The sequence below is a fragment of the Portunus trituberculatus genome, chromosome 46, assembly GCF_017591435.1.
Source record: "Portunus trituberculatus isolate SZX2019 chromosome 46, ASM1759143v1, whole genome shotgun sequence".
Lineage (NCBI taxonomy): Eukaryota > Metazoa > Arthropoda > Malacostraca > Decapoda > Portunidae > Portunus > Portunus trituberculatus.
The window spans coordinates 6,355,215-6,372,251 of record NC_059300.1 but is presented as its reverse complement, the minus strand read 5'-3'; the positions used below and the strand labels follow the sequence as shown (position 1 = coordinate 6,372,251).

The 17,037-nt window shown below is 37.4% G+C and overlaps 1 protein-coding gene across 5 annotated transcripts in view; it reads left to right on the top strand.

Moving 5' to 3' along the window:
* The window catches only part of LOC123519923 (peroxisomal N(1)-acetyl-spermine/spermidine oxidase-like), a 51,029-nt gene that overhangs the window by 1,910 nt on the left and 32,082 nt on the right, over positions 1-17,037 (top strand). The window contains exons 1-10 of one of the 5 annotated variants that reach the window (XM_045281633.1): positions 159-177; positions 1,761-1,940; positions 2,352-2,468; positions 2,587-2,740; positions 4,568-4,766; positions 5,299-5,523; positions 6,231-6,356; positions 7,432-7,625; positions 9,793-9,919; positions 10,394-10,503. In XM_045281633.1, coding sequence (XP_045137568.1) covers positions 1,784-1,940; positions 2,352-2,468; positions 2,587-2,740; positions 4,568-4,766; positions 5,299-5,523; positions 6,231-6,356; positions 7,432-7,625; positions 9,793-9,919; positions 10,394-10,503 — 1,409 coding nt within the window. In that variant the 5' untranslated portion in view covers positions 159-177; positions 1,761-1,783. Of the gene's footprint in view, positions 1-158; positions 178-200; positions 760-1,760; positions 1,941-2,351; positions 2,469-2,586; positions 2,741-3,878; positions 3,931-4,567; positions 4,767-5,298; positions 5,524-6,230; positions 6,357-7,431; positions 7,626-9,792; positions 9,920-10,393; positions 10,504-17,037 lie in introns of those variants that run through there. The other 4 variants (XM_045281629.1, XM_045281630.1, XM_045281631.1 and 1 more) reach the window with 4 other exon arrangements.

The window sequence follows — 17,037 nt, the reverse complement described above, 5'->3', positions numbered from 1 at the left end:
ATATAATCTAAGCTAACCTAAACTAACTTAACGTAACCTAAACTAAAATGTATCCCTGTTAATGGCACGGTGTGTTGATTTTCTAAACCATCATTTAGTCCATAATAGCCAGCCGAGAGAGAGAGAGAGAGAGAGAGAGAGAGAGAGAGAGATTAATAAATGTAAAGTACAATGAGAGTGAGTTTACTGACACATTTAATTATGTAACATATCAAGGTTACTGGCAACTTGACAAGGACCGACAGTGAAGAATATCAATAAGCCGGCGCATTATATTGTGATAACGCTATATATATATTTTTTTATATAATTATAGTAGATAGGAGCCTTATCTTCGTTAAGTGTAATATAATACATCCAGTCTGTATCTGAGCCACCACAAGCTTTGCGTTGACCATTGTTTAAGTACTGTATACTATATTATTGTATCCCGCTTTGGCCACCGCGGTCATCCTTCACCAGCAGCCCTCGTCTTGTAGCATTGTAATAGTAGTATGTAATTACTTTCTGTTGGTAATTTTTATTTTCTATGTTTTTCTATATATTTTTGGCTTGCTTTAGGGGTATTTGTCCAAAATCACTACAAACACACTTCTAATTTCTTTATGTGTCTCATTGGTTAGGTTTGATTAGGTTGGGTTTACTTAGGTTTGACTAGATTTAGTTAGGTTATTGTGCTAGCAGCAAGAACAAGGACAAGAACATGGCAGCCATCACAGGAACGGCAGTAGTAGTGCACCATCCTATTTATGTTTCGTGGTAAGAGGCAGTGTTTGATTCCATTTTACCTCTACTTTAACTCTAGCCTCTATTTCAGCTGAAAAACAAGAAAAAATGAAATAGGATCATGTGACTTCTTAAGAATTATCTTTTGTTCCTTCAGGTTAGGTGAGGGGCAGGCAAGTTAGTGACAGTGATATGCGAGAAAATAATAGTAGGTTATTCAGAAGTGCATTAAACCATCAGAGAAATTAGTTTTGTCTGTCAAATAGAGTTGGTATCTGGACATTTCAGGTCTTTTTTTAATCAAACTTTTTCATTTTGTCATTTCCCAAGAGTTAGGTGTTGGTGCCATGTAGTATGTGTTTCTTCCAATTGTTTCTTATGGTTGCATATTCCTCAGTGACTGATGTCTTGCAGTTTTACTGCAATTTCAAGCCTTTGTCAAATGCTCTGTCTTCCCTTTCCTAACTTGAGTAGTATACAAATCCCATTGGACTAAATCTATAGGCAGTAACCATGCTGAACACTAGGTCTATGGTGTTGCCAGTAAAACATTACTAAGGATCTCATCTTAACCTTGTGGTGAGCAAGAGTTTCAGGCATTGCACAGCTCAGCCAGCTAGTGACTACACATTGGCATGATTGATGCATTTCATATCTTGGAAGTCATAAGATAGGTAGGGTTCCTTTTTGAGGGAATGATTTGTTAGTATCGTGCAAGCCTGAGGGTTTACAAATAAGTACATATATTAGAGTTAATTGTTGATTTGTATTTAATTTATTAGTGAATTGATATATAAACAGTCATGGGTGTTGACAGATATGAAAATGAGATAATGTTATATTGGTTTCACTATGGACATTAGAAGATAAGGATTTCAGCAAATTGGAAAAGCTTTCCAGCATATTACACTGACTTATTGTTTTGTGGCAGAGATCTGGATGTCTGTGCTTTAATGGAATTTTGCTGCATAAAATGTTTATTGATTACACTGATGTAATATATAATGTTTTGTGGTATTTTGTACTTCTTTCAGATAAAGGAAAATCAGCTTCAGCAATGGTTTCCCCTCCTCACAAAGTGCGAGTGTGTGTGATTGGTGCAGGAATAGCAGGACTTGGTGCTGCTCAGCGACTTGTTGAGGCCGGTGTACAAGATTTTGTCTTGTTAGAAGCTGCAGACAGAATTGGAGGGAGAGTTTGTACAATCAAGCATGGTGAGTATCAATAGAGATTCACAAAAATAAAGTGGCTTAATTTTTCTCCCGTTTCATGTTCTTACTTCCTGTTTTTTACCTCTTACCTTACACTGGTAATCTTTATGCAATTCCTGATCAATGTCTTCATCCATTTTATGGATATGGCCTTTGCATATAAAGTCATTGCTTTTTACTTTATCTACAACCTGTACCACTCCTAAATATATATCCAATATCTAGTGCAATACGCTGTTACTATTTCCATTTATAATTATACCAACCATTGTCAGGAATGCCTATCATCACTCAGAGAATCTTGAAATGGACAAGTGTGTGTGAGCCACCAGCCCTTCATTACAGTATGTATAGAAGACAGAAAGAAAATGGTAATCCTTCCATATTACCTATTGTGTTATTCCTTTATTGCAGGTGATGGTCACTTAGAAGTGGGAGCTCACTGGATTCATGGGCAAGAAGATAATGTTGTGTTTCAATGGGGCTCTGAAAATGGGCTCACATCTGAAGAGTTCTCATGGACTCAGACAGGTAAGATAACTTTTCACTAAAGATATTAAAGTATGTACACATCTTCTTTGACATGGCATAATTCACTGCATTTCATGAACATTGACTTGCTAAAGAAAAGTATTCATTATTGTTTCAGCTCGGGGAAACACGATAAAGGTGAGGCGTGATGGCACAATTGTTTCTGAAGATGTTTTCGATGAATTTTCAAAAGCTTTTGAAAAACTTGAAGAGGCTTCAAAAAATGACTTTGCCAACTACCTAGGTTCTGTTGGACGATATTTCACTGGGAAGTGAGTATGCAATTTTGTTTTTAATAAAAGACTATACTGTACTCAATGGAAATTTAGTGTGATTTTAGTAGTTTTCAACCAACTCAACAAAAATTGCACATGAAAACAGTAACTAACTTCTGAGCTCTTTGTAACATATGATTGGTCATGACAGATTATCTTCTTCAGTCCCTTAGAAACATAATCCTTTCATATACATGTACATATTTACCTTCATATATTTACCAGATAACTATCCTCTCCTCAATGCCATTTTTTTTCACTTCTTTTCCTAAAGATCCCAACCATAAATTTAATTTTGTTATAATTGCTAAAATAGCTTTCATTAAGTTAGTTGTTTTGAGCAGTTATCTCCCTCCCATTTGTTAACTGCTCTTGTCCAGCCTCCTCCACCAGTAGAAAAGACACACACTTATGCACACACACACACACACACACACACACACGGCCCGGTAGCTCAGTGGTTAGAGCGCTGGCTTCACAAGCCAGATGACCAGGATTCGATTCCCCGGCCGGGTGGAGATATTTGGGTGTGTCTCCTTTCATGTGTAGGCCCTGTTCACCTAGCAGTGAGTAGGTACGGGATGTAAATCGAGGAGTTGTGACCTTGTTGTCCTGGTGTGTGGTGTGTGCCTGGTCTCAGGCCTATCCCAAGATCGGAAATAATGAGCTCTGAGCTCGTTCCGTAGGGTAACGTCTGGCTGTCTCGTCAGAGACTGCAGCAGATCAAACAGTGAATTACACACACACACACACACACACACACACAAGAAAATTGGAAAGGATACAGAAGATTGCTACAAAGATGGTGCCGGAATTAAAGGACCTCGCATATGAAGAACAACTAAAGGAAATGGGACTGCCAACCTTACAAAATAGAAGAGAATGCAGGGACTTAATAACAATGTATAAGATAGTAAATGATATTGAAAAGATAGACAAAGAAGACCTGGTGCTGTTGATGGAAGAAGATGGAAGGACAAGAGGACATGAAAAGATCAGAATGAGGCAGTGTGTGAAGGATACTGGAAAATACAGTTCTCCACACAGAACAGTGGAAAAGTGGAATGCATTGGATAATGGAATTGTCACAGCACATAGTGTGCATAACTTTAAAGAAAAACTAGATAAATGGAGATATGGAGACAGGACACCATGAGCCCCGCTCGAATCCTGTACAATACAACTAGGTAAAATACAACTAGGTAAATACACACACACACACACACACACACACACACACACACACACACACACACACACATATAGTGACACACCGCGTAGTGTAGTGGTTAGCAAACTCGGCTCACAACCGAAAAGGCCCAGATTCGAGTCCTGGGAGCTGCGAGTCAAATGGGAAAGCCTCTTAATGTGTAGCCCCTGCTCACCTAGCAACAAGTAGGTACGGGATGTAACTCGAGGGGTTGTGGCCTTGCTTTCCTGGTGTGTGGAGTGTGTTGTGGTTTCAGTCCTACTTGAGCTCTGAGCTTGCTCCATAATGGGAAAGGCTGGCTGGGTAACCAGCAGGAGACCATGGTGGTGAATTACACACACACACACACACACACACACACACACACACACACACACACAGAAAATTCAGTGTTGTTACTTTTCTTCAGATATGTATTATATTTTCAGCATTATTATTTTTCTTTCACTGCCATAGAAATTAAGGTAGATAGTCTGCATAAAATATAAGATTGTATCTAATATGGATTTAGTAGAAGATAATGTAGTTTTGATGAGATATATAGAATAGTACCCAAAATAGATTTAATATTAAAAATAGGTAATAATTCCTTGTTGCATTATGCTCACTTGCAGATTTAAGACAGTAAACAAATGGGGAGCTTTAGGAGATGAACTTCTGGACTGGGAGGGTCGGTTCGCTAGTGTTATCAATGGTTCACATGACTGGTTCCAAGTCTCGGCTAAAGGCTTACTCCAGTATAAAGAGTGTGCTGGTAATCCTGTTGTTAATTGGAAGGAGAGGGGCTACCTAAATCTTACTGACCATCTCATGGTATGTATATATACTTTTATTACTTAGAATAACATGAAACAGGGTTTCTGAAGGATCTATAGAATGTAGAAATTTATGGAGACTTGCAGTAGGAGTTGTGGTAAGAATTATTCAGTTAACATGGAGATTCTGTTGAATATTGTCAAAGAGAAGATGGATTTCTGTTTGTGGAAGGGCATTCCCAATTCATGGATAGGAGGAATAAGTTTCTGAGACATCAAATAATCATAAAAACTTCTTTATTATGGGAAGAATTAAAAGTTAAATCTTCTGAAGCATCTCTTCTTGTGTTGTTCATTACATATTGGGAGATTACGCGACATAACTTTGAAATAAAAGCATATAAGAGGACAGTAGGGTTGGGTTCTAGTGAGATCTGTGGTCAACATTATTATCAGTAAGTTAAGGAAATGCCATAAGATTAATGTATGAAAAAGACTTAGATTCTTTAAATGGGAAAGTCCTATGTTGTGTTATACTGTGTGAAGTTGTTCATTAACTAACCTTATTCAAACTTACATCTTTATTCCAGGAAAAGATTCCTCCTTCCTGCTTAAAATTAAGTTCTCCTGTGAAAAACATAGAATGGGGAGATAAAGTTTTGCCTTCAGGAGCAGGTTGCAAGATTACCCTTACATCTGGTGCTGTCATTGAGGCTGACCATGTTATCTTCACTCCATCCATTGGAGTCTTGAAAGAAGTTGCAAATGAGATGTTCACACCTCCTTTGTCCACTAAGAAGTTGAATGTTATTGAGGTAGGCAGAATTCAGGGTTAGCATAATGTAGACCCAACAGCTATTGTTTCTGTGTAATATTGTATAGATATTTCTTAATGTATGTGCCTTTTATCATATGGCCTTAAAGGAAGAGGAACACATCTTATATATGTTATGTTGATCTTAGGTAGATGTTCTGTCATGCATTGCATGCATGTTACTTTTGGAAATATACAAGAATTGTCTTCAGATTTGCCAGAATTCATTAATATAGAGAAGTTGCCAGTATGACCATGATTTCAGTGCACATTACAGTAGACAACAATCAGGTGCAATCCTCACTAATAATTGAATTACATCCTCAGAAAAGTAAATTATGTTGAGTGAGAGAGTTTCTAAATTTTTTTTTATTTTTTTTTATTTTTTATTTATTTATTTTTTTTATTCATTTATACCATGTGGGCTTTTCACGGGAATTTCTGGGCTAAAGGGGATACTTTTTGTGGTACCTCCTATCTCAAAGCCCACCTGCTAGGAAACCATTGCCCCGAGTGAGGAAGCCCAACCTACACTCAGACTGTGGACAGGATTCGAACCCGTGCGCTTGGAGACCCCTCGGACCCTAAAGCACGCATGGTTCCACTGTACCACGGCGGCCCTCTCTTTTGATATAGTTATTACATAAGGTAGCTGATTCCTCTCTTACATGCATCATTTGAAAGATACTCATTGATGATAATTTCCAGGGACTGGACATTAATGTGGTAAACAAGATATATATTGAGTTTCCTCAACGATGGTGGAGTGAAGACTGTGATGGGTTCACTTTCTTGCCAAGTGGTGAGGAGAAACATACGGAAATAACTAAAGAGGTGAGTTTTTAAATTCTTTTCTGTTTAGATAGGAAGGACATCAGTAATGACAATGAGAATTGCAATCAAAAAGATCCACTGAAGTTCCCGGCACATAAAAAAAACTAAAGTGTCAGCCAAGGCCAGATGATAAATGTACTGAAACCTCTCTTGAAAGATTTCAAATAATACGATAGAGGAAATATAGAAGCAAGGAGGGAATGCCAGAGTTTATGAGAGAAAAGGATAAATAATTTGGAATACTAGTTAGATCTTGCATTAGAGAGATGGACAGAATAATGGTGAAAGAATAAAGTAAGTGTTTTGTAGCAAGGCCATGGGAGGAGATCAGAAGAGCTGTTGGCATGTGGTCAGTGTTAGTGTTGTTTAGCCGTAGTATGAAATCAAGTGTGGCCTGGCAACAGATACAGTGGCAGGGTGAGGTAGGTATCCTTAGTGGAGATCTAAGATTATGAATAAAGTAATGATTTCTACTAGTTTTGGAGCTTTACAGTATGTCATGACGAGATGAGTGACATTAACGCACCAATACTGGTTGCTAATAAACATTACGCAATGATAGTATGGATGTACAGGTATTCCCTACTGTCTGTTTCACTGTTAAATGATATTTCACTTTTATGATATTTGTGTTTTGCTACTCTGTGTGTGCTACACAATCAGATATGTATCGCTTTTACTGTATCTCGAGTACACACTCATTTGCTCTCCATGCAAGTAAGTGTATAGTGAAACCCCAGTTTTTCAAGATTCAATCATTGCCTATTCACTTTTACATGGTTTTTCATTCTAATCTAACTATTTTCACAGTGTGGTAAATCCCACTATATTGTGAAAAATTAACTATTATATTTGATAGAATACATATAAGTTAAATCATGGCATAGTTGAAGAAATAACCAGACACATTTGTAGACTGGAACCTTACTAGTATCTAATCCAATCTCTCTCTCTCTCTCTCTCTCTCTCTCTCTCTCTCTCTCTCTCTCTCTCTCTCTCTCTCTCTCTCTCTCTCTCTCTCTCTCTCTCTCTCTCTCTCTCTCTCTCTCTCTCTCTCTGCCATTTATACTTACAGAATTGGGAATTGAGCCTCCTTGGATTTTACTCAACATATCGGCATCCTACTATGATGTGTGGGTGGATAACAGGCACAGGCGCCCTGATGATGGAAGAAGTCCCTGAGGAAGAGGTGGCACAACGCTGCACAGCTTTTCTGAAGAAGATGTTGCCATCCAAGTACCAGGTTCCTGATGCTGTCTTCTGCAAGAGGTATGCAATAAATCTTGACAGTAACTTCTTGAACAGTTTGAGAGATTGGTAAATACAAGGTTTTGCTCTGTTTAAAATTCACTCTGTTTGATACTTACACTTATCCCAGTGTTATCACCGCCTTTTCCTCCGTTATCGCACATAGGCGTTATCAGACACCAGAAAACTGTGAAATTACTTTTTTGGCACATCTGGCAAGCCATTATCACTTACCTAAGCATCCCTTGAACTTCCCAGCCTCCCATCACATGACAAGAATATGCAGAGCTGATTGGCTCTATATGTTGTGTTTGTGATGCAAACTTCGTGCTGATTGGCTGAAGTTCTTCCACACACAACACCACCATCAGTCTGGCACATAATCGTGTACTTTTCAGAGCTCGTTTTTGTTGACCCTTTTGTGATAGTGAATAATGGGTAAAATTCCCCAACTCCAACTGCCAAGGCCTAACCCACCCAACCCACCCACCGTTACCACAAAAAGGAAAGAAGAAACATAGGTTAAAAGTTAAGGAGAAACTTATCATATGCCAAGAAATTGGGTATGATAAAGAAAATAGACAAAGGTATGATAACAATAATTACTCCCAGTGAGGCCTAATAGCACTAGTTCATGGAGTGTTCTGAACCTATTATTAAAGCCAGCTGAGACCTCATTGAACATTAGTGTCTCACAACACAAGGGGCAATCACAGCCTGCCCTATAATGACAATTCTCTTACTTCACACAAAACTACATGCATCTAACTACAAATACATTTTTCAAACAAAATTTGATATTGAAAAAAAAAGATTATAGCATCTCCAATAGGATCTATACCATTGAAGGAGTCCCCTTCTAACGATTTTCTATTCAACTTGTTTGGGAACTAGCCTTTTTTTGTTGCCCTTTGCTAGTCTTCCTTCTTACATAAAAAAAAAAAAAGAAAATCAAAGAGAAGGGTGGCAACATTGTACTCAATCAACGAGTCAACTGTTCATGGGATATATCAGAAAAGGGTTAGCATAATTTTTTACATGCAAACTGGGACAAATTTTTATTATAAAGCCATATTTACATTATACACTGCTATATGTTTACTCTAAATGCATTTCATTTTTAGTAAGAAAAGATAATGCAATATTATAATACAATATCCTTGCTTATGGACCTCATTTATATGTATAAGAAAATGTCCTTTGACTCCTTCATTTGTTATACAGTTGTAAATGCTGTTACAGCCATACTACATGCATGCCCCTCAATTTCTGTTTATGGCAAGGTCACCGACCCTTCCTGTATGGCATGTGAGTTTCGTGCTTGTATCTGATGCGGTTGACTTAGGAAACTTTATCTAATATATAGTTATCAAATGAAGTTGTTTACAAATGTATCTTATCTTTATATTTTAGACTCAACGCTCTGACTCTCCATCTCAAAGAGACACTTTGTCAGTGTACCTTTGACCTATATTAACTTGTTTGTATGTCCTCTGCTTGTCTTAGATCAGTGGCTCCCAAACTTTTCCTGAGCAAGTACCACTTGAGATCTGTTACAGTCTCCATGTACCACCTGGTTCCAGAAAAACTCAGTTTCAGCAAATATCAGTTTATTCACAAGTAGAACACACAAATAAACTAACAAGGAGCACAACTCAATTTAATGGGAGAGATGCATCTGTTTTTTCTCCACCAACTGATCTATGCCAGATTATCTTGTGTAAGGCTGTAATTATTCTTCTGAGTAATGAATTAATTTGAATAAACTAAAAATCACAATTGATCCCAAAAGTGCTCATGCACCACTTGGAAGTTCCGGCCTTTGCGTACCACTAGTGGTACATGTACCACAGGTTGGTAATCACAGTTTTAGATGTTCTTAGATATACTTAGATTCTATACTGAAATTATACTGGAGCATTTTACTTATTCCTTGACTTGCCACAGCAGCTTGTAGCATTCTGTTATGGGAGCTTATATTAATTTTCTTATGCTACCATCTTCATCTTGTATACTTTAAAAAAATTATTGCTGAATAATATACATCAATATTCCTTCCTCAACATCCAGTTATTTTCATGGTCATATCTTATTCTGCAATTTTCTTAATTTTTTGCTTTGTGTATTATTAGGTATTGTTGCTAAGAAATAAATTTGCTCAGTTTTTGTTGTGAATTGTGTTGGGCAGATCAACATGGGGGACGAATCAGTGGTCCAGAGGCGCTTACAGCTTTCGTGGACTGAAGACTCAAACTATGGGAGTGTGTGCAGCTGATCTAGCTGAACCTCTCCTTGACTCAGAAGAAAACATTCCTGTAAGTTTGTGGGAAGCACAAATTCATTATATCTGACTCATCATTATGTGAATTTTGTGGTTATGCTGTGTACACTCATGAAATAGTTGAAAGAAAAAAAAATAAATAAGAATGAGAGATCATTTTATATAGTGGAGCATTGAATAACATGTGGAAGTATGGTGACTGAAATTCATGATGCAGTAACTCAATATCATGATGTTTATCTATTTGTTTACTCATTATTTTTTTATTCTAGTATTTCTAATAAAAATAGATGTATCTCGGACATTTGAAAGAAAAAGAAGACATTTTGAGAAAAAAATACCAAGAGTCACATTCAATAATGAGGAAGGGAACATTAGAATTTATAATGATTAAATTATGTGCTTACCTTCACTCACATTCACATATTTTGCAATATTTCAAAAGTTCTTAGTTAAAGGATATGAAGAGAATTTCAGTATCAAAGAAATTTTTTTCCATTGTTTTCAGCTTGTTTGTTTTGCTGGAGAAGCCACTCATGATTGCTATTACTCAACGGTTCATGGAGCGCTGGAGACTGGCTGGAGGGAAGCTGACCGGCTGACTAAATTCTTCAACAGGTAAATGGATCGTGGTGGTACTCATTGGATTTATTGCATTATTTTTGTGTGTTGTCTCTCGTATGGCTCCAGACTTGTCAAAAATGTAAGATTTGATTTTTTTTATTTATATGTTGGGCTAAGATATTGAATGTTACCACACATAGGCAAAACAGAGCTTGTCCTATTGTAGGAGTAGGAACACAAAGTAGGTTTTAAGTCTTACTACTCCATCTATCTCCGTAAGTCACCTCTCCTGACACAGAGCTATAGTCACATTCAGAAAGATTAATCATTCAGAACACTTTCTTAGCATTACATATACAGGTACCTGTCAAATACTTCTTTTGGAACTTATTAAGTCATAATGGACTAAGGTGAAATTATAACATTGGAAGAAGAAAATAAAATTTTTTGTAATAAATTATATTGAGGCTTGATATTATGTTAAATAGTTTGATGCATAAATGATAATTGTGTACAAAGTTGAGGTCATAGGTTTCCCTATTTGTAAGTCCTTCAACTGTACTCTCCACTATTAATTCACTATTAGTTCAAATAGGCTGTTTTTATATATATATATATATATATATATATATATATATATATATATATATATATATATATATATATATATATATATATATATATATATATATATATATGTGTGTGTGTGTGTGTGTGTTATTGTATAGCTAAGGTGCTTTGGGAGCTGGATTAACGAGTAATGTATTTTTAAGAAGCTTTCTCAATAAATTACAAACTATTGACCATTGTGGTGGCTTATCATTCTATGGTTTGTACTCTAAAACTAACTTTTGTTTATTTTCTTTGTATGCTTTGTATATACTTACACACCAACACAAAAAAGTAAGAATAGGTAAGATTTTATCTTCTCTATCGTTGGTACTTTATAATCTACCTACATACACATACTACACACACACACACACACACTATAATGATGGGAGATTTTAATTGTAAAGAGGTGTGTTGGGAGGACTGGTCAATGGAAGGATCAGAGACAACATGGGGAAATACACTATTGACACTGGCAATGGAAAATGTGTTAACTCAGTGGGTCAAAGAAGATACTAGGTTTGGAGGAGAGGGAGCATCGTCAAGACTGGACTTGGTCTTTAGTACAGAGCCAATGGTCATTGAGGAGATGAGGGTGGAGTGCCCTTTAGCAAAGAGTGATCATGCAGTTTTGGAGTTCAAGGTGATAGACGAAGAGAAATCTAGAAGAAATGAAGAATATAAAGTGGGAAGATGGAATTATGCCAAGACAGATTTTGGAAACCTAAAGAAATTCTTTCAAGAGACAAATTGGATGAAATTCAAGAGTGCTAAGGAGCAAATGAAAAGTGGAAGGAATTTATAAAAATATACAAAGAAGGTGAGAAAAATTTGTACCAATAAGACAACATAGAGAAGTTGGAAAGCAGGACTGGTTTAACGATAGATGTGAAAAGGCTAGAACAAGAAAAGAGGATGCATGGAAGAGGTGGAGAAGGAAAAGACGGATTAAGCAGTGGGAAAGTTACAAAAGAGCAAGAAATGAATATGTGTTGATTAGAAGAGAAGAAAGAAAGAAACAAGAAAAGGATATAATTGATAAATGTAAAGACCAACCAAGGCTTTTTTACAGACATGTGAACAACAACATCAAAAATAGAGAAAGTATTGAAAGTTTAGAAGTAAATGGAGTATACAGTGAAGATCCCAGGAAATGGCAGAGGCTATGAATGGATGCTTTCGGAAGGTATTCACAAAGGAGACTGCTTTTGACAAACCACTGGTAATGGAACAGAAAGGGATTATGAAGGAGTTTCAAGTAACGGTGGAGGAGATCAAGAACATGATGGGGAGTTTAGAAGTGAGAAAAGCTGTGGGACCTGATGGGGTATCAGGATGGATTTTAAGAGAATGCAGGAGCAATTGGCAGAAAAAGTTTGTGAAGTAATTGATGCCTCATTAAGGGAAGGCGTAGTGCCCCAAGACTGGAAAAGAGCTAACATTGTCCCAATCTATAAATCAGGTAACAAGAGAGACCCATTGAACTATAGACCAGTGTCACTTACAAGTGTGGTAGCTAAGATGTGTGAGAGGGTGGTGAAGACTAGATGGACAGACTTCTTGGAGAAAAATGACATACTTTGTGAGTGTCAATTTGGTTTTAGGAAAGGGCGTTCATGCACGACAAACCTGATATGTTACTATTCGAGGGTGATAGATGTAATACAGGAAAGAGATGGTTGGGCTGATGGAATATATCTGGATTTAAAAAAGGCCTTTGATAAGGTACCACACCAGAGACTGATCTGGAAACTTGAAATGGTAGGAGGAGTGCATGGCAGTTTACTAAAATGGATGGAAGACTTTTGGTAGGAAGAGAAATGAGAACAATAATTAAGGACAGACCATCAGAATGGGGATTGGTGGAGAGTGGAGTTCCACAGGGATCAGTGTTGGCACCAGTAATGTTCGCAGTCTACATAAATGACATGGTGGATGGGGTGTCCAGTTATGTGAGCCTATTTGCAGACGATGCAAAATTGTTAGAAAAGTGAGATGTGACAAAGATTGCGAACTACTCCAGGAAGACTTGGACAGAATATGGAAATGGAGCTGTACATGGCAAATGGAGTTCAACACGACAAAATGCAAGAAAATAGAGTTTGGCAAGAGTGAAAGAAGAATCAGGAGTATGTACAAGATAGGAAATGAAGACATAAAACCAGTCATGAAGAAAAAGACCTTGGGGTGACAATTACCAATGACCTATCGCCAGAGAGACATATAAACAAAATAATTGGAGAAGTATTGAACTTATTGAGGAACATAAGAGTGGCGTTCGTATATCTAGATGAAGAAATGATGAAGAAAATAATTACTGCAATGATAAGACCGAGGCTTGAATATGCAACAATACAGTGGGCTCGAACTTAAAGAAACACATAAGGAAACTAGAGAAAGTACAGAGGGCTGCAACGAAAATGGTGCCTGACTTAAGAGATTTGACTTATGAAGACAGACTGAAAAGAATGCAACTTCCAACCCTGGAAAACAGAAGAAAGGGAGACCTGATAGCAATATACAGAGTGATGATTGGCATGGAAAAAATGGATAGGGAAGATCTGTGTATGTGGAATGGAAGAATGTCGAGAGGGCATGGGAAAAAACTAAAATGGCCACTTATAGGAGAGATGTGAAAAATATAGCTTCCCTCATAGAAGGGTGGAAGCATGGAATAGTTTAGACGTGGAAGTGGTCAACGCAAGGAATATTCATGATTTTAAGAAAAAGCTGGACATTAATAGATATGGAGACGGGACAACACGAGCATAGCTCTTTTCCCGTATGTTACAATTAGGTAAATACAATTAGGTAAATACACACACACACACACACACACACACACACACACATAGACAACATGATGGACCAGAGAGTAAAAGATTCAGAGGAAACGACGAGCCGGCGAGATTGGACCTAGTTTTTACAAGGGGTATACAAATGAATGATGATATAAGATATAAGTGCCCATTGGGAAAGAGTGACCATGCAATATTAGAAATAGATATAGAAGAGGGAAAGGAAGATAGAGACGATTCATACAAAGGAGACCGATTAAATTACAGAAAGGCTGATATTGAGAATCTCAAGAACTATTTTAAAAACGTAAACTGGGAGGAGATGGAAAAGTCAGAGACAATGCAAGAGAAATATAACTTATTTTTGGAAATATACAAAACAGGAGTCAGGAATATGTCCCAAAATATAGACCTAAAGAAGAAGGAAAGAAAGATTGGTTTAATGCAAGGTGTGCTAGGGCAAAGGAGAAAAGAGATGGAGCATGGAAAAGGTGGAGGAGAAATAGAAATCCAGCAAATAAGGAAAACTTCAAGGCAGCAAGAAATGAATATGTTAAGGTGAGGAAGGAAGAGGAAAAGAACTTGAAAAGGACATTGTCGAAAAATGTAAGGAGCAACCAAAATTGTTCTATAGATTCATAAATGGAAAAATTAGGCAAAAGAAACAATAGAAAGGTTAAAAGGAGAGAACGGGATGGTGGAAGACCCAAAAAGTATGGCAGAACTATTAAATAAAAAATTCCAGGAGGTCTTTACTAAGGAATCCAAATTTGAGAGGCCACAGAGTAATAGAGAGACAATCTATATGAAAGAGATTAAAGTAACCAAGCTTGAAATAAAAGAGTTAATGAAGGAACTGGATGAAGAGAAGGCAATGGGACCAGATGAAGTCTCAGGCAGAATACTGAAAGAATGTAGGGAAGAACTAGCAAGTCCTATATACAACATCATAAAATGCTCAATAGAAAATGGAACAGTACCAGTAGAATGGAAAAGAGCTGAGGTGGTTCCCATATATAAGAGCGGAAGGAAGGAAGAACCTTTAAATTACAGACCGGTATCACTAACTAGTGTAATATGCAAGATGTGTGAAAGAATAATAAAGAAACAATGGATCGAGTTCCTTGAAGACAACAAATTAATATCAAATAGCCAATTTGGTTTTAGAAAAGACGGTCTTGTGTAACTAATTTATTGAGTTTCTATTCTAGAATAGTTGATAGAGTACAAGAGAGAGGATGGGTTGACTGTATTTATTTGGATTTAAAAAGGCGTTTGACAAAGTGCCACATGCAAGATTACTATGGAAGTTAGAGGAGAAGGGTGGCTTAAAAGGAAGCACATTGAGATGGATAGAAAATTATTTGAGGGGAGAGAAATAAGGACGGTAGTTAAAGATATGAAGTCCAAGTGGAGAGCAGTAGAAAGCGGAGTGCCACAGGGGTCAGTATTGGCACCAATACTTTTCCTCATTTATATTAACGACATGCCAGAAGGAGTGAACAGCTACATAAATCTGTTTGCAGATGATACGAAACTGTGCAGAGTTATAAAGCAAAAGAGGATTGTGAAATACTGCAAGAAGACCTAAATAAGATCTGGGAATGGAGTAAAAGTGGGAAATGGAATTCAATGTGAACAAAAGCCATGTCATGGAAATGGGAAAGAGTGAAAGACGACCTGTGGGAATCTATAAGATGGGAGATGGAGTAGAACTGGAGAAAGTTAAAAAGGAAAAGGACTTAGGAGTGACGATGGAAGAAAACAATCAACCAGTAAGCCATATTGATAGAATTTTTAGAGAAACATATAATTTGCTAAGGAATATTGGAATAGCATTTCACTACATGGACAAAGAAATGATGAAGAAATTGATAAGTACTATAATAAGACCCAGATTGGAATATGCAGGAGTAGTGTGGACCCCTCATAAAAGAAACACATAAGGAAATTGGAGAGACTACAAAAATGGCTACAAGAATGGTTCCAGAATTTGAAGGGATGACATATGAGGAGAGACTAAAGGCTATGGATCTACCAACCCTGGAACAAAGAAGGAGAGAGGAGACCTGATACAAGTTTATAAATTGATCAACGGAATGGACCAAGTGGATAATGAGAAACTGATCCTGAGAGAAGAATATGACATTAGAAGCACAAGATCGCATAGTAAAAAGCTGAGAAAAGGAAGATGTCTGAGAGGTGTTAAAAAATATAGTTTCCTGCAAAGATATACTGAGACGTGGAACAGTTTAAATGAAGAAGTAGTGTCTGCAACGAGTGTGCATACTTTTAAAGTAAGATTGGATAAGTGTAAATATGGAGACGGGGCCACACAAGCATAAAGCCCAGGCCCTGTAAAACTACAACTAGGTAAATACAACTAGGTAGGTAAATACACACACACACACACACACACACACACACACACACACACACACACACACACACACACACCACGTAGTGTAGTGCTTAGCACACTTGAGAGGGCCCGGGTTCGAGTCCCGGGAAGCGGCGAGGCAAATGGGCAAGCCTCTTAATGTGTAGCCCCTGTTCACCTAGCAGTAAATAGGTATGGGATGTAACTCGTGGGGTTGTGACCTCGCTTTCCCAGTGTGTGGAGTGTGTTGTGGTCTCAGTCCTACCTGAAGATCGGTCTATGAGCTCTAAGCTCGCTCTGTAATGGGAAAGACTGGCTGGGTGACCAGCAGACGACCATGGTAAACACACACACACACACACACACACACACACACACACACACACACACACACACACACACACACACACACACACACACACACACACACACACACACATCCAAAAAGGTGACCAATTTAAGTAGTGTTCGCTCACTGTCACTATGGACAAAATTTTAATAACTGCTATGTGGCTTAGTAGCTTATTGGTAAAAATTGAAAAAGTTACAGAAGACTGCTAGTTTCAGTTGTGTGTTTTAATGTTAAAAACCTTTAACAGATCTGTGAGAATTCTACTGAAATAAGTTATAAGTAAAAGGTGTCCATGGGAAAAAATTAAGACCTCTAATTATATAAGTTAATAACTGGTTCTTAGGATTAATCAGATTCCACGAACAGATTTTTATGAAACAGTGTGAACTGGCTGAATCCCACCACTGACTTTAATGCTTCCCACTGTAAGTTTGCTGTTGTCATTT